The sequence below is a fragment of the Ailuropoda melanoleuca genome, chromosome 7 (assembly GCF_002007445.2).
Source record: "Ailuropoda melanoleuca isolate Jingjing chromosome 7, ASM200744v2, whole genome shotgun sequence".
Classification (NCBI taxonomy): Eukaryota; Metazoa; Chordata; class Mammalia; order Carnivora; family Ursidae; genus Ailuropoda; species Ailuropoda melanoleuca.
The window spans coordinates 12,110,946-12,129,450 of NC_048224.1; the positions used below are offsets into that span (position 1 = coordinate 12,110,946).

At 34.9% G+C, this 18,505-nt stretch overlaps 1 protein-coding gene across 5 annotated transcripts in view; it reads left to right on the forward strand.

Annotated features, from left to right (window-relative positions):
* Positions 1–18,505, forward strand: part of DENND4C (DENN domain containing 4C) — a 132,070-nt gene that overhangs the window by 58,181 nt on the left and 55,384 nt on the right. For all 5 annotated transcript variants that reach the window (XM_034663966.1, XM_034663965.1, XM_034663967.1 and 2 more), the window contains 7 exons: positions 1,073–1,248; positions 7,021–7,121; positions 7,454–7,672; positions 13,445–13,590; positions 14,975–15,010; positions 15,091–15,221; positions 17,288–17,420. In XM_034663966.1, the coding sequence (XP_034519857.1) occupies positions 1,073–1,248; positions 7,021–7,121; positions 7,454–7,672; positions 13,445–13,590; positions 14,975–15,010; positions 15,091–15,221; positions 17,288–17,420 (942 nt within the window). The remainder of the gene's footprint in view (positions 1–1,072; positions 1,249–7,020; positions 7,122–7,453; positions 7,673–13,444; positions 13,591–14,974; positions 15,011–15,090; positions 15,222–17,287; positions 17,421–18,505) is intronic.

Consider the following 18,505-nt stretch of genomic DNA (forward strand, 5'->3'; position numbering starts at 1 on the left):
ACTGCTTTCATGCATGGAGACAAAGTTAAACATTTGTGAGAGACAATATGGCTCACAAGGCCTAAAGTACTGCCTATTTTTCTTGTACAGAAAAAGTTTCCTCACTCTTTTGCTAAACTGTAAACCTCAGGAGGGCAGAGATCTTTGTTTTAGTCACTGTTGTAGCCTTATCTAGAACAGTGCTTGGCTCATAATAAGTGCAGAAATATTTGATAAATAAACAAATGATTGAAGACAAAATCCTATCCTGAACAAGCATCTGGAATAACTGGCAGATGTAATAAATGTTATAGGCATTTCTCTGGGGGGAGTGATGATGGATAAGGTATAGCAAGGATTTTTGTAGTAGAGGAAAAATTTTATCATCAGTGATTAGAATTTTCACATTAGCTGATAATTGAAATTTTAGTCTGTTTTTTGATTTATCAAAACTTGTCTTTTTTTTTTTTTTAAAAGCACGTATGACACAAGGTAGAGCTTTGTAAAGATTCTTGAGGTATGTTTTATATTGACTAGTATTTTTTTAAGATGCCAGGCTTCAGTGAAGTTGGATCATTTTGTGTTTATTTGGGCAGTTAGGAAATTTTTTATTGAATTTTTAGTTTACTATTACATTTTTAAGAGAATCATTTTAATTTTTTTCAGTCCTTGGAGCTCTTAGTTGGATTTTAGTCAAAGGTTACTTTGAGAATTAATAGATGGATGAAGTGCATAAGAGTTAAAGATGATGAATTTGTTTTATAATTTTGGGGGGCAGTTTTCTCTCTCTGCTTTGACTTTTTCTAAAAATGTAGATGTGGGTTTTATATGGCATTATAAGAATTAACACGCAAAGAGCTATTAGCATTTTTATTGTGCTTGTGATAATTGTCACGCTTGAAGATTTTAATCACATTGGTTCATAGTACTGCTCAGTAATATTTTATAGCCATTTAGTTTTCGGAATGAAGTATAAGGTAAGAGAAACTACACTTCACTGCTTTTTAATGGTCCCTTTCAGTAATATTAGTTAATTACATGCTTTTCATTGCAAATTTCAAATTTGGTTAATTTTTTAAAACTTTTTCCCCAGATGATCTTTCCATTTCAGTGGCAGTGCCCGTATATTCCCCTTTGTCCTCTTTCACTGGCAGCAGTCCTTAGTGCACCTTTACCATTTATAGTTGGAGTTGACTCAAGGTATTTTGATCTTCATGACCCACCACAGGATGTTGTTTGCATTGACTTGGATACAAACATGTTATATGTGTAAGTTGATTCTTTCTATATTATCTCCCATTTATATTTTCCCTCATCTGTAGTCACAGCTCATTGACAGAATCTAGAAGTATGCTATTTTTAATGTTGTTAATAAGTTTTCATCTTTAATACAGTAATTCTCAGTGATGGCAACTATCAGAATTCTGGAAAGTTTGGAAAAGAACATGTTCAACATTAGTTTATATTTTGGTAATAATGTTGTCAATAGGCAGAAAATATTTATGTTTGTCAAAAGAGAATATGGATTTGAAAAAAAAAAAGGTTAAACACTGCTTTCAGAGCTCAAGAGATGATATGCTTTCTAGGTTTAATTCAAAATTCATACGTAAGCTTTGAAAAAATGAGTTTACCTGTTTGACTTTAGTTAGAATATAGGATAATGTTACGCCATTTCATTAGTTGTCAAGATTTGAATTTTTTAGAGATCTGTTTTATTGCAGAGAATTTTTTTTTAAAGATTTTATTTATTTGAGAGAGAAAGAGAGCATGAGCAGGGAAAGGCGGGGGAGCAGAGGGAGAGGAACAGACTCCCTGCTGACCAGGGAGCTGGACATGGGGCTAGATCCTAGGACCCTGGGATCATGATCTGAGCTGAAGACAGGCACTTAACAGAGTGAGCCAGCCAGGCGCCCCTTATTGCAGAGAAGTTTATACTAAAAATCAGTCATACTTGTGTTTACTGGAGGTGATAAAATGTACAGCAGTGGTGTAACTGGGGATTCAGAGAGGAGAGTATAACATTAATAAAAACAGCTCTGGGTCAGTGCTCAAGAGCCAGTCCCCACCCCCCAACCCCCCTGGAAAAAAAAGTGGAAAAGGGCAGTAATTGTTGAAAATTCCTTAGCCTTGGTGGCAAACTCTAGATCCTGGAGGTTTTTTGTTCTTTACTGTTTGAGATTTGCAGAAAATAAATGGGGTAAGAATTGTGGTGAGACTTCAGTGGTAAAAACAATGGAATAGGTTGGGAAACTATCCCTAAATGAACCAAAGGAATATGTAAAGAAGGAGGAAAACATTTGCTATCACTTAAAATGTTTTTGAAATGGATCTGCCATTTATTTTTGAAACTGTGTCATTATGGTAGCTCTTTACTATGTACACTTCGACTTATTTATAGCCTTGAAGTAATGAACCACTGAATATTTCCTGTAGCACACATTTTGTTGTTTTTTAGCTGCTGTCCCTGAAAAACAACTATTTTAGGGTTGTATACATTGTGGTGCTTTTGGAAATGATTATTTATGAAGTTTAACTCAGATGTTTGCCTTACTTTAATTATTATTCTTAATAAAATAATATTATGGAGATTCTTAATTTTTCCCAGTTTTAAGTAACTTCTGTAATATTTCTGTTGATCAAAAACTTTGTTTTCTAAAATAACTTTGAACTCTGCTCAGTTGTACTTAAATAATTATGAAATGTTCTAGATACCCAAGAATTACAAAGAATAATGTAAATTAACTCCCATGTATCCATAACGCAAATTAAGGAATAGAATATTGTCAGTGAATTTGAAACCCTGGATAGTCCTTGCAACATATTTTGCTCCTGATTTACTGTTACCTTGAATTTGGTGTTTGTCATGATCATTTCCATGTGTTTTAGAAACATTTATTATACATGTATTTGTTTAAATGATATTTTGTTTTGCGTGCTTTAAAAATTTTTTATGTTTGTATAGTTTCCTGTGACTTGCTTTTGTACTTGGCATTCTTTTGGGGTTCATCTGTGTTGATACACGCAGCTCTACTTCATTTTTAGGGTTTAACAGTGTTGCTGGGTATTTAGATTGTACCTACGTTTTTTGTAATTTTGAACAAGGCTTCTCTGATTATTATTGTGCATATTTCTTTGAGTCCGTGGGCAGTAATTCTCCCGAAGCATGGTTTGTAGATACAGCTAATGCCATATTACTTTTCCAAGTTTAACTCCTCTTTGGAAGCAAATGAGAATTCTCTTTGTTCTAGTCCTTGCCGATACTTGTTATGGTCAGACCTTAAAATTAGTTTGATGGTAATGGGATCTCATTGTGTCTTTCATTCATATTTCCCTAATTAGTAGCAAATGGGGCATTTTAATTTCTTTTTGCCCTTTGATTTTCCTCTCTGTGAATTGGATTTTCCTTTTTTTGGTGCATTTTTCTGTTAGCTTGTTTGTCTTTTTCTTTTGATTTGTATCACTTCTTTATATAACCTGGTTAAATATATGCTTTGCAAATAGCTTCTCCCGCACTGTGACTTGTATTTGCATTCTGTTTATGGTGTGTTTTTTTGAACAGAAGCTTGTTTTAATTGATCAAATTTATCAGTTTCTTTTTATTGATTGCTATTTTTGGTTCTTGTATATGAAATCCTCTGCCTTGAGGACATGAAAATACTATTCTGGATAGTCTTTCTTTCTTTTTCTTTTTTAAAGTTTTTTATATTAAGTAAACTCCACACCATACATAGGGGCTCAAACTCACAACCATGAGATCAGGAGTCACATGTTCTACTGACTGAGCCAGTCAGGCACCCCTATTGTGGATGTTCTTAAATTTGTAAGGTTTTGCCCTTCTCACTTAAGGGCCTTAATTCAGTTGAACTTGGCGTTACTGTATGATATGACATAGAAGTACCATTTCATTTTTCTTACCTGAATAAATAACTCTCACATAGCACTGTATATTGGATAACCAGTTCATCTCTTCCCAGTGGTCTTTAGTGTCAACACCATTGCATACCAATTTTTATATTTTACATTTATACATATTTTATATTTTACAATTTCATATTATATATTAATTTGCAAATCAATTTATATTTATAATACACTTACTAATCTGTTCCTTTGGTCTGTTTTAGACTCTTGCTAGTATAACACTATCTTAATGGCTTTAAAATCAGGTTGTTTAAGGGACACCTGGGTGGCTCAGTCGGTTAAGCGTCTGCCTTCAGCTCAGGTCGTGATCCTAGAGTCCTGGGATTGAGTCCCAGATGGGGCTTCTTGCTCAGTGGGGAGCCTGCTTCTCCCTCTGCCTGCTGCTCCCCCTGCTTGTGCGTGCTCTCTCTGTCAAATAAATAAATAAAATCTAAAAATAAAATAAAATTAGGTTGTCTTAAACATCAGTGAACCTTGAAAACATTTGTGCTAAGAGAGCTTATATGATCTCATTTATACTAAATGTCCAAGGCAGATCTATAGACAGAGAAAGTAGATTAGTGATTGCGTTGGAATAGGAAGATGGGGGAATTGGAAGTTAATGACTGAGGTGGGGGATGCAGGGTTTCTTTTTGAGGTGATGGAAATATTCTAAAATTGTGGGTTGTTACACAACCCTATGAATATGCTAAAAATCCATCAAGTACCACGGTTCAGGTGGGTGAATTGTGTGTGAATTATATCTCAATAATGTTAAAAAAAAAAAGTATTGTGAGATGACAAGTCCCTTTCTTTACCCTTGTTCTTTAAAATTGTTTTCACTATATTTGGTCCTTTGCTTTTCTGTATAAATTTTAATATATTGTTAAGTTCCATGCAAAATAATGCTGTGATTTTGGTTAGAATTCTGTTAAATTTATAGATTAATTTGGGGGCACATGACTTCTTTTTTATATAGTCTCCTTACCCATGTATGTAGTATTTTACTTCATAGATGTTTTTACATTTTTTTTTAAAGATTTTATTTATTTGTCAGAGGGAGAGAGTGAGCAAATAAGCAGGGGTAGTGGCAGGCAGAGGGAGAAGCAGACTCCCCACTGAGCCCCACAAAGAGCCCCATGCGGGACTGGATCCCAGGACCCTGGGATCATGACCCGAGGCGAAGGCAGATGCTTAACCGACTGAGCCACCCAGGTGTCCTTACATTTTTTTTTTTTTGAATAATCTTTGCAGCTTTCTCCATAAAGACCATGAACATCTTTTGTTAGACTTATTTATTCCTGCGTGCTGTGTGGTTTTTATCGTATATTAAATGATATGTAAAATATAATTTAAATCGCAGTTTCCATTTGTTGCTGCATTATAGAAATGCTGTTGGTTTTCATGTAGTAGGCTGCTTCATAGCAGCTTAATTGAATTCTGTTTTGTCTGTAAATTCTTTTCAGTTTTCTGGCCGTAAACAATCACATCATGTACAATCTTTACATATTTTTAAGTTCTTGTCTTAATTCTCTGGCTAGGATCCCAGCTTAGTGTTAAATAGTGTAGTCGTAGTTGGTATCTTGTCTTACTCCTAATTTTAAAGGGAATGCTTTGAGCACTCCATCATTAAGTATGGCTGTTGCTTTAAGCAAGAATTGACATCTGGCCGATGGCTCATTTTTGTAGATAAAATTACAAAATTCATTCATTTACATATTCTGTGAGGCGGCTTTCATGTTACAATGATACATTTGACAAATTGTGACAGAGACCATATGGTCCTCAAAACCTAAAATATTTAATATCTGACCTTTTATAGAAAAGGTTTGTTAGCTCCACTGTAGGGTTTTGATTGCTTAATAATAAATTAAGGAACTTTCCTTCTACTTCCACATAATGATTTTAAAAAACCTCTTAAGTAGTGTTGAATTTTATACTTTTGTACAGCTATTGAGATGAGCATTGTTTCTCCTTTGTTTTCTGTGTGGTAAATAACATTATAAAATCAATTAATAGTGAATAATCCTTACATTCCTGAAATATATATCATCTTATTTTTTTATATCCTAACAGATTAAATTTTCTAAAAAATTTAAAATATTTGCATTGATGTTCATAAATGATGTTGGCTTGATGATGTATATAGTGTCAGCTGTGGTCCATGTTTGAGATATAGGCTTTCATCTTTGTAGACGTTTTTTGTTTTGTTTTGTTTTGTTTTGTTTTTAAAGATTTATTTATTTATTTATTTTTGAAAGAAAGATTGAGAGAGCATGAGGAAGAGGGGGAGAGGGAGAGGGAGAAAGACTCTCAAGCAGTCTCCACGCTCAGCGTGGAGCCTGACGTGAGCTCTGTCTCAGGACCCTGAGATCACGACCTGAGCTACAACCCGGAGTCAGTCACTCAACTGACTGAGCCACCCTGGCACACCATCTTTGTAGAGTTTTAAATGTTTCTTATTTCTTTTTTTTTTTTTTAAGATTTTATTTATTTATTTGACAGAGACAGCCAGCGAGAGAAGGAACACAAGCAGGGGGAGTGGGAGAGGAAGAAGCAGGCTCTCAGTGGAGGAGCCTGATGTGGGGCTCGATCCCAGAACGCTGGGATCACGCCCTGAGCTGAAGGCAGACGCTTAACGACTGAGCCACCCAGGCGCCCCTAAATGTTTCTTATTTCTATTAAAATATTTTGACTCGTGCATTATTTAGAAGTATTCCTTTGAACTTCCAAGTTTTTTTTCCCTTAAGTGCTATTTGAATTATAGTCAGAAAATGCTTTATATATTACTCTGTGATATTTACTGAGACTTGCTTCTAATAGGTAGTTTGAAGTGTCAGTTAAATTTGTCACTTAAAATATTATAAATCTAAAATGTAACTTCTGAAGCAAGACTTTGGTGTTGGATTCATAACTCCAGCCTTGAAAATCTGTGTTAGAGCATTAGAGTGAGATGACCAAATTTAACTGAGGTTGTTTGAAATGTAAAGAGAACTTCCTTGAAAACCATTTATTCAGACTGTGTCAATTGTAATTTGAGCAAAAATACCCTTTCCATTTTCCTTTTTAATTTGGTGTAAGAATTTTGCTAAGTAAAAAGAGATTATAACAGATTTTATTAATTATGCTTTTATTTAATAGATCAGATGAAAAGAAGAACATGAACTGGAAACAGCTTCCCAAAAAGCCATGCAAAAATCTGCTTAGTACCTTAAAGAAGTTGTATCCCCAGCTGTCTTCAGGTACATGTGAAGAGAAAGGAATATTTTTAATGAAAGAATAGATATGAGAAAATTCTTCCATTTAAACATAATTTTACTCTGCTTAATAGGAATCTCATTACAAAACAAAATTTCAGTACTAAAACATTAATTTTGTGGTTCATGACTTTTTGAGTGTGTTCTTTGTGTCCTGTCTGCTTGAGCCTCCCTGCTAGCTCCTGCCAGTGATCCCTTTACATTAATGAAGAGAGGAACTTCAGGAAGTCACGGGTTTATTTTGACAGTTTTCTTAATTATTAAATCATTACTTGTATAACATTCTGTATTAATGCCATTTTCTCTTCATTTGTCAGTTCACCGAAAAACTCAGGAAGGCTCAGCAATTGAGATGACTCCAATCGAAGCAGATTTCTCCTGGCAAAAGAAGACAACACAACTTGAGATGGAAATTCAAGAGGCATTTTTGCGTTTTATGGCATCGATTTTAAAAGGATATAGAACATATCTCAGACCAATCACAGAGGCTCCTTCAAATAAAGCCACAGCTGTTGATTCATTGTTTGACCGACAGGGTGAGTGGCATTGAAAATATAGTTACTTTTCATTGAAATGAAAAATATTTTCTATTTAGTGTTGCTCCCCCCAAAATAGTCACTCTATAAGTTCTTAGAATTGTATATTAAAATACAGTGAATTTTTGTGTATTTGTGATCTAGCTCTAGGAAGAATTCCTTTCAACTTTATACTCCATTTTTCCTTGAGAAATCTAAAACTGGAGACCTTTAATTATGAAAAGTCAAAGATGTTGCTTATATCTCCTGGGTAGTCAGTTATCTTAGTAGAACATACTTGGTGATTTGCTTTTAGATGTTTCCTCAGTTTTGCATAATTCTTCGATTTATACATTCTTGGCTTTACAATATTCCCTAACAGTTTTTGGAATAAAGCCACCAGATCTTAGAATTTCTGAAAAACATAGCTTTGTTTCAGGGGAAAACACTATACTTATATTTTTGAGTGTTATTTTAGGGAATTATAAATACTTTTGTTGTTACTCCATTGTTCTTATATGTAGTAGCAACCTTCAAATACAAAAAAAAAAATTCATATGATAATTATTTTATATTTCTGTACTTTACCCAATAGTTACTTAAAAAAAAAAAATCCCTACTTTTCTGATAATCCTTTTGACTTTTATCCTTTCAGCTTCAGGATAACCTGTCTCTTAAATATTTAGCACCTTACCAGGTCTGACTAGTTATTAGATAGGGATATAAAGAAGTGTTAAAATCTAGCTCTATGGGATAGTAAATGGAGAATAAATCTAAAATGCTTTTTAAAATTGAACGTGTACTCAAGAAAACAGATTTTACATAATTAATAATTCATTGAGAAGTTCCCAAATTTAGAAAAAGGGAGCATTTTTCCAAAGGACTATTTCAGAAGACTTCATGGAAAAAGAGCATGACTTTGAAGAATGGGTGGAATTTAGATAAATGGAGATGATCAGGAAAGGCTTTCTAAAAAACAGTATGCTTTAGGGGCACCTGGGTGGTTCAGTTGGTTAAGCATCTGCCTTTGGCTTAGGTCATAATGTCAGTGTCCTAGGATTGAGCCCTGTGTCATGGGCTCCCTTCTCAGTGGGGAGTCTGCTTCTCTCTCTGCCCCTCCCCCTGCTCGTGCTCTTTCTCTGTCTCAAATAAATAAAATCTTTAAAAACAAAAATAATATGCATTAAAAGCCAAATTTGAATAGAATTTCTGAGGTTCTGTTTTCTCATGAATAAAATGGGGTGATATCTACTTCATGAATGGTTGTGAAGATTAAAAGTATGTGAAGCAACTAGTAAAATTACAGTACTCATGATAGCAGTTATTATCATTAATGGTAGTAACAGAATGGAAGAAACCTCAAGAACAAATGTATAAGGCATGTGTATTAGTTTGTCCTGTCTGCCATAACAAAGGGTCCTAGATTGGGTGGTTAAACAACAGAAATTTATTTTCTCACAATTCTAGAGGCTTAAAGTCCAAGATCAACGTGTTGGCAGAATTGGTTTCCTCTGAGGCTTCTCTTGTTGGTTTGTAAAGATGGCCATCTTCTCCCTTTCATGCTCTTCCTTCTGGGTGTATCTGTATCCAGATTTCCACTACTTTTTTTTTTTTTTTAAAGATTTATTTGTTGGAGGAAAAAATGGGGGGGTGTGTGGGGAGGGAGAGACTCTCAAGTAGACTCCCTGCCGAACGCAGAGTCCATCATGGGGCTCAAACCCATAATCCTGAGATCATGACCTGAGATGAAATAAGAGTTGGTCACTTAAATGACTGAGCCACCCAGGAGCCCCCAGATTTCTCCTTCTTATAACATTAATCATTGGATTAGAGCCCACCTTAATTACTTCATTTTGACTTGATTACTTCTTTAAAGACCCTGTCTGCAAATACAGTAACATTTTAAAATACTGAGGATTAGGACTTCAACATAAGAATTTGGGGGAGGGGATACAATATAAGAATTATGGGGTTCAGCCTATAATAGCATGTTTGGTAGAGTTTGACCAAAGTGAAGAGCTTTAGTGGTGTTGTGAAAGATAAGGCTGAAAATAAGATTAGAGCTCAGATTATGGGTAGTCTTAAGTGCCAGACTAAAAATTTGGAGTTTTTCTAATGGGCAGTCGTGGGTCACTAATTCATACATATTCTCTCTCTCTGTCTCAGTGGGAGAGTGGCATTACTAATGGAATTTAGAAAGATATTTAGTTAGTATCTGAGGCCTAAGATTTTTGTTGTTAACAGAATAGTATTTAGTGTCATGAAGGCTGCAGATATTAGAAGTAACACAAATACTAATTACATTTTACTAAGTATATTGTAAAGGAATGTATTGGCTATGGTGACAGTGCTAGGTCAGGGAAAGGTTCCCTGAAGAAGTAACAATTAAACTTGGGTCTGAAAAATGAATAGGAATTACCTGTGGGTTTTAGATTAACTTTTTATTAGGCAGACTTTCCCAACATGTATGAAAATAGAATAATGTACTCTCATATAGCATCTTCCAACTTTAGCAGTAGTAGCAATCAACATTTCGCCATTTTTGTTTCATCCTTCCCCCGCCTTTCTTTCCAAATTCCAAATAAGACATCATTTCACCCATAAACTTTGAATTATCCTCTAGAATTTCCTAGATATGTATGGTGTGTGCTTTTGGCTGATCATATCCCCATGGTGCTATATAACATTTCTTCCATCATCTATATTTCCTGTAAACTTGTGTTTGGATTAAGAGACACATTGTCCAATAGAAATGTAATGTGAGCCACACATGTAATTCAAAATTTTCTAGTAGCTATAGTCAAAAAAAAAAAAAGAAAAAAAAGGAAGCAGTAGGGGAAATTAATTTTCATAGTATATTTTTGTAACTTAAAATATCCCAAATGGTACCAACATGTAATTAAATTTCTAAAATTTTAATGAAATACTTTACATTCTTTTTTCTATACTAAGGCTTTGAAATCAGCATGTGTTTTATATTTATAGCACATCTCAGTTTGGACCAGTCACATTTCAGGTGCTAAATTGTCACATGTGGGGAGTGATTACTGAATTAAACAGTACTGTTCCAGAGCTTGATTAGATTCAGGTTCAGTTTTCTTGGCAAGTAGCTCCAAAAACACATGGTGCTCACCACTTCCTGTTGCAACCCACATACATGTCTCGCTGTCCCACTTTGAGTGCTCCTAGGATTGGTCAGTGTGTTGTCAGCCTCATTCATTCATTCATTAAAATTTCCCTGTCAGCCTTTCATTTAATTATTTTAGCAGCCTTTGCTGATCATTGCCTAGATTCACTAGGAGAAGGAAAAAAGACTTTTTGTTACTACTTGTGAAGAATAATTTATTTCTATTTTATTTAAGCATTTCTCAACTAATTAGTATCTCAAGGGGATGGAGTGAGGACCACAGCTTGTGGAATGCCCTGAAGCATCAAAGAAAGAAAGGCTGGAGGGAAAAGTGGCTCAAAAACCATGCTTGAAAATGGTGGGTGTGAGCCAAATCATGTAGGATCTTTCAGGACCAGTGAAGAGTTTCTGTCTTTAAGAGTAATTAGAAGCCTGTGAAGAATATTTAAGTAGGTAATAGGATCAGGTTTTCATTTTTAAAAGATCAGTATTAAAAAATTTTTTTTCTTTGCCTTCTATGCAGAGATTGAATTGGAGGCATCCAAAGCACGATCTACCAGTTAGTTGGTTATCGCATTGGTCCAAGTGATCGTGGAAGTGACCTGGGTTAATTGACGGTAGTATGAATAGAAGAGTGGTGTTTTTTAGGAGGTAGATTGAATACAACTTGGTGATTGAATATGGGATATAAGCTAGAAGGAGATATCAAGAGCAACTTTGAAATTTCTATCTTTGTCAACCAAGTGGATGGATGGTCGTGCCCTTTATTGAAACAGCAGAAAGGGGAAGGATCTGATTATTTTTTAAGGAAAGGTTCTTTAAAATGAGAGAGAGACTTGGGTGTGGTGATAAGTAACTAATAGAGAGGGAAAATTGTCCCAAGAACACCAAAAGGGAACACCGAAAGGGCTGGAATCCCAGATTTGTGTGGGCTCGGCCTTAGATAAGAGGGACATGGTTATTGTAGAAAGAGGGAAGGAGTAACTGATAGCTGCAAAAAGTCATAGATTTTTGTAGTGAGATAATGATGGTAATTCTCTTAATAATTTTCATTTTCTCTTCAATATAAGGTGTGATCATTTAGAAATAGGGGAGGGAACATGATAGGAGAGAATTAAAAAATTGGAAATAGGGGCGCCTGGGTGGCATAGCGGTTAAGCGTCTGCCTTCGGCTCAGGGCGTGATCCCAGCGTTATGGGATTGAGCCCCACATCAGGCTCCTCCACTATGAGCCTGCTTCTTCCTCTCCCACTCCCCCTGCTTGTGTTCCCTCTCTTGCTGGCTGTCTCTATCTCTGTCAAGTAAATAAATAAAATCTTTAAAAAAAAAATTGGAAAATAGTTGTGAAAACACGGGTAAAGGGAAATTAAGTTGATTCCAGAAATTTAGTAGGATTGCTAGTCAGGGATGAAGGTATAAGTAGTTCTGATCAGCCTAGTCGTGGAATTGTTTTTTTCCCCTTTTAAGTTGTGTTTGGCCACACTGGTATAGGTCCAGAGAAAGCAGGCAATACGTTTCTCCAGGGCTGTTTTACTGGGTGAATTTGACAAAAAGGACAAAAGAACGTAAGAATTGAGAGTGTTGACAAGAAAGTAATTGAAATGATGGTACTTTAGGACATGGAATCAAAATTGAATAAGGAGAGAAGTGAAGATAGGAGGGTTAGGTAGAAAGTAAAAGGATATATGGGGCGCCTGGGTGGCACAGCGGTTAAGCGTCTGCCTTCGGCTCAGGGCGTGATCCCGGCATTATGGGATCGATGGGATCGAGCCCCACATCAGGCTCCTCCCTGCTTCTTCCTCTCCCACTCCCCCTGCTTGTGTTCCCTCTCTCGTTGGCTGTCTCTATCTCTGTCAAATAAAAAAAAAAAAAGAAAGAAAGAAAGTAAAAGGATATGGAATGATTGTAGATTTCAAAGAGCCCCCACCAATACCTGGTAGGAGTACTTAAGTAAGCAATTAGACAAGGGTAATGGGCAGAAAGTAATATATATGTAAATTAGATTTGGGAGGCAGAATTGTTCTGAATGCCAATAAGAAAGGTCCAGGGAGTGTGTGACTGTGTAGAAGTTGGTGACTGAGGTGGGATAGACCATAGATCATTGAAATTTAAGGCCTTAAAAACTTGTTAAGTGTTGGATGGTTTGTGCTTATGGATGTTGAAGAATGATAATGGTAGGAGTTGGAGAGGAGAACACTTGGAATTATGTGCCCTAGTCTTCAGTGAATGAAGGAGAGAGTGTCCTTGAAGTCAGTAGATGACTACAATTAGCAGGGGAAAGGATGGGATTGCCAGGATGCTCGAACTGTCACTGAGCTGAAATTTTTACAAGCCAATACAAGAATTGTCTGGCAGCATTGCAGGGGAAGGACATTGACTCTTCTTACTTAAGACTGTGCAGAACATAAAAGAGAAATTCAGGCTAGAGTTTCCTTATAGGAGGTTCAGACTTCAGTGAAAAGGTTAATGGTAGAAGTTAAGCTTTTTATGGTTCAATCAGGCAGAAGGAGTGATGGTTACTGGAATATGGTTAGGAAAAGCTTCTATAAATGTGGATAGAGGTGAAGAGAATATAATATAGGTATGTACAGGTTTAACATAGTATTTTGTATAACCTCTAGTTCCACTTTAAGTGTTGAATTTAATTGTAATTTTGTTTTCTTCAGGATTTTTAAAAAGTCGAGATCGTGCCTATACAAAATTCTACACTCATTTATCCAAAACACAGATTTTTATTCGTTTCATTGAAGAGTGCAGTTTTGTAAGTGATAAAGATACTGGATTGGCATTTTTTGATGACTGCATAGAAAAGGTAAAAGTTCGTCCTGTGTGTAAGTGTTGAAGAAAAACTTTTAACAGTTTGGCTGCCTGTATAGTCAGTCATCATTATTACTAGTGCAAATGATCTGAGGGAGACAGTACAGGGTCTGTGTGTGTACAAGTGTCCAGTTCTATGCTTAAAATAAAATAAGAATACTTCCCCTTTATGATACATAGCTAATTTTTCTTGAATCTCACTTTGGTTTTGCAACTTAAGTACTAAGAGCATTTCATTAAAACTTCTTAATGTCACAGTTTTTATTTACCTAAGTAAGATAAGATTTAGTAGTTCATTAAGAAAGTTTAGTTTTATGGGTAATGGAGTCTTGTGTTTTGTTTTCTCTTAGCTATTAGGTTTTTTTAATTCAATTACACATTTTAAACATTATACCTTCTTGCAGTATAGTCAGTATATGCCATTTTGTCCTTTTGTTTTAATGTCTTTCCAAATACTTTTGCTAAATATAAATTTTTTGTTTTAATGAAGCATATTTGGAAATATGTTTTATATCAAAGTTTTACTTACCCATGGAAGGAAGTTCAAGTTGATTCTTCACATGGATCACTCACATTTATTTTTCTCATTTTTTTTTTTTTTTTAAAAGATTTTATTTATTTATTTGACAGAGACAGCCAGTGAGAGAGGGAACACAAGCAGGGGGAGTGGGAGAGGAAGAAGCAGGCTCCTAGCAGAGGAGCCTGATGCGAGGCTCGATCCCAGAACGCTGGGATCACGCCCTGAGCTGAAGGCAGACGCTTAACCGCTGTGCCACCCAGGCGCCCCTATTTTTCTCATTTTTAATAGAGTTTTTATTTTTGCTAAATGGATCTTGGGGCTGATTTGTTTATGTAAGCCATAGCATATAAAATTAGAGGTGGTATCTAAAAAAAGTAGAATATTATGACATAATTTTTGTAGTCTCCTTAGAGGACTTGAATGATTTTTCTCCCATTCTACCAATGTGATCTAGAACTCTGGGGAGAAGATTAAAACGATTCAACATTTTTGTTACTTATAAAATTGATAGTCTGACATCATCCAGTTAGAGGGAAGCTTAGATAATATCAGTCTCTAATGCAGGGTTTTAATAACAATGAAATTTTTGATTTGAGAAACCAGATTCCCCTGTGACTGGCCGTTATTTGCTTGTGAAGAAGGATTTATGAAAAACCTATTTAAAATAAATTGTTTCTATCCTAATAGCCGTAAGAAAAATATTATATGGTAACCTGATAGTGTAGGGCCCCCAAAATGTATGTGAAGTGTTTCCTATCTGCTATCTATTAAAAAAAGTTTTTTAAAGTAAGAATTTAAGATCATCTCTACTAAATTCACAGTAGACATTTTCACCAAGAATTCTTTTCTTCTTTTCTAGCTGTTTCCTGATAAAGTCACAGAGAAAACAGATAAGGTATTTTTTCTTAAGTTTTGAAATTTCGGAAGTAAATATTGCTTGTATGCAGATTCATTGGAGAAAATAATTATTTTCAGGTTGATTTTGATTCAGCTGAAGATACCAAGTTGATAGAGCTCGATGATTCACAGAAAAGTGAGCACACTGTGTTCATAATGCCGCCGGAGCCGCCGCCCGATGATGGAGAGGACCTGTCACCTAAGTACAGGTAGCGGGAGTTGTTTTTAAATTGTTGAGTTCAGCTTTAATAATTTGTTTTGATCTTTTGTGATTATTAGTAGATATGTATATTAGTCATTTGTGAAAGTCATTTTCAGAATTAGTTCCGTGAACTCATGAAGATGAATATTCTATGAAGATGTTACCGGCTATTGTAACTTAAAAATTGGACAGTCTGTTTGGAAGGGAAGCCAGATGCTCATCATTCTTCACCTAAACATTTAATCATATTTTAATCTTTAAAAATTTCATTTCTGGAGAAGAATAAACTTACTTTTGTGAGGTTTCTCCTATGTTTGGGGGGTTTCGTTGTCAATGTAAAGATTGAAATTCTTATTCATTAGTAAGATACCAAAGAAACCTTAAAAGTAGAGTGCCAGGAATCATTATTTATTAAAGTAGGTGATGGGGATTAAGGAGGGCACTTGTCCCTGCTGAGCCTCAGCTGGGTGATGTATGGAATTGTTGAATTACTGTATTGTATGACTGAAACTAATACAGCACTGTATGTTAACTACACTGGGATTAAAAAAATAAACTTGGAGAATAGAATTTGGATGGGAACCTTTTAAGAAATTAAAATGTACTTGATTGTTATTTGTTGTTATAATTACGATAATACACAGTTTAAGAAACTTAGGAAATCAAACCAAAAAAGAAAACTAGCACATCATCTAAGCACTGGTGCTTAATGTCTGTTAACAGCTGTATGTGTATCTTTCCTGTTTTTGTGCATAAATTTGCATTTACTATATTAAAACAAATATGTGTTCATACTGTACATATTCTTTGTAACCTGTGTCTGCCTTTAGTGGTCTGGACATTTTTCCATGCTAACAAATATTTTTGTGCCATATCATTTTGAATGACCGTATTGCATGCATTTATTGTGTTTTGTTTGACTAGTCTCTTGTGGAATTTTTTTTTTTTTTCTCATTTCTTTGCTATCTGTATCCTTGCGTATATACATAGATTTTTTCCTTAGGCTGCATTCCTAAAAGAATATCTGAGGCAAAGGGAGTATAAAATAATTGTCTTCCATAAATATGGAATTAATATATTATCTTACATAGACTGCATAAGAATGAAGAGTATATACCTGGAATTTAGTGGCTTAATTAAGTGCTATTTTGATCACATGTTAATTATAGAATTTCTTTTTAATTTTGGTTTAATCACTATATATTGGAATCCATGTATAAGGTAAATCAAATAGGGAAAGGCAGTCTCTCCCAGAAGAAAATTGTCCAAAGGCAGGAAGTAGGCAATTTCCAAGAAGAAATCCCAATAATTAATAATATGAAAATATATTAAGTTTTTCTAGTATTCAAAGAAATGCAAACCAAAATGGTGAGTAGAAGCATTTTTAATCAATCAGATTGAAAATAGGTTATGCTACTATAGAGTGTATATAAGTATAACCTTTCTTGAAATAATTTGATAGTGAATATAATAATTTTGATTCTTTTGATAAACATTGACCATAGCAAACTCTATTATTGGGCATTATCCTAAGACATTAAGCAAAAGTTTCACAAAGGTAGAAGTATATAGATCTTTAAGTGCAAAAATTTAGATAAAACCTAAAGATGTCCGACAATAAAGAATGGTGAAATTATGGTATATCCATAAAATAAAAATCTTACGGATTTTTTTTCCTCTTAAACCACTGCAAGGTACTTCTATGAAGAAAAACAAAATTACACAGTATACTAAATGTTACTTTTTAATATAAATTATTATTGAACACATGGTTTCTGTTGAAAGTTACTAATTCCTCTATCAAGTAAGAGAGCAGGATTTTCTGTTTTCTAGGCATTGGTGGAAAATAACTTACAGGGTGAGGAGGAAGCCAAAGTTTCCATGTAGGTAGTCTGTGTATCTTATAACTACATCATCTTACAGTTTTAAAAAATACTATTTTTCTGTATCTGGATTTTGGGGAATAATATTGGGTACTGTTTAAGGATTTAGAAATACTCACCTGAATTCTGGAATAATATGAAGAGTTAATGTATTTTAAATCAGCAGTTCTATTTTTGCTTTTTATTTTAGTTACAAATACTTTCCAAGACTGGACCTTAAGCTTTTTGACAGACCACAGGAGTTGAAACTTTGTTTTAGTAGACACCCTACTGGGAATAGCATTACAAACAGTCCAGCACTCATGGCTAAGAGAACTAAACAGGTCAGATATTCTTTATCTAATACATGTTAATTTAAAATGTAAAATATGTATATGTGATATGCAGCTCGTAGTTTAGAATTACCACCCATGGCAACCATTTGAAGACCCTCTGTGGTTAAGTAAACTAGATGTCTCGCAACCCTGTTGTAATATGGAGGCTGAAGTTTTTGAATGCTTATGTTTATGCTTTAGGAAAATCCTGGGGAACCAAATACACTTTTTAAAAAACAACTTGATTGAGATATAATTCCTGTACCATACAATTCACTCATTTAAAGTATCCTCAGTGTCTATTAGCATATTCACAGAGTTGTGTAGCCTTCACCACAGTCAGCTTTAGAACATTTTCGTTACCCCAAAAAGAAAGCCTGCACCTCTTACCTGTTAACCCTCCCATCCATCCCCCACAGCCCTAGGCAACCACTGATCTATATTTTCTGTCTCTGTGGTTTCGCCTATTCTGGGCATTTCATAATAAATATTCCACAAATGGAATTACACAATATGTGGCCTTTGTGCCTGGCTCCTTTCACATAGCATAATGTTTTTAAGTTCATCCGTGTTGCAGCATGTGCCAATACTTCATTTGTTTTTATTGCTGAATAATATTCCATTGTATGAATATATATCACATTTTATTTATTCATTCATGTACATGTGAAGTGGTTCCTACTTTTGACTATTATGCGTAGTGCTGCTGTGAACATTTGTGTACACGTGTTCGTGTGGATGTGTGTTTTCATTTCTCTTGGGTAAATGCCTAGAAGTAGAATTGCTGTGTCATATGGTATCTATGTTTAACCTTTTGAGGAACTGTTGAGACTGTTTTCCAAAATAGCTACACCATTTTAAATTCCTGCCAGCAGAGTATGAGGGTTCCATTTGTACCATGTCTCTGTCAATCTTGTGATTATCTGTCTTTCTGATGATAGCCATCCTTGTGTGTGTGAGGTGGTATCTCATTGTGATTTCAGTTTTCATTTCTCTTGCAGTTAGTGTAAATATACTTTATGCCAAATATTAAAGGGAGTTAATTTAGGACCAGTTAGACATCTTGCTTTAATACTATATCTGATTTAGGTATA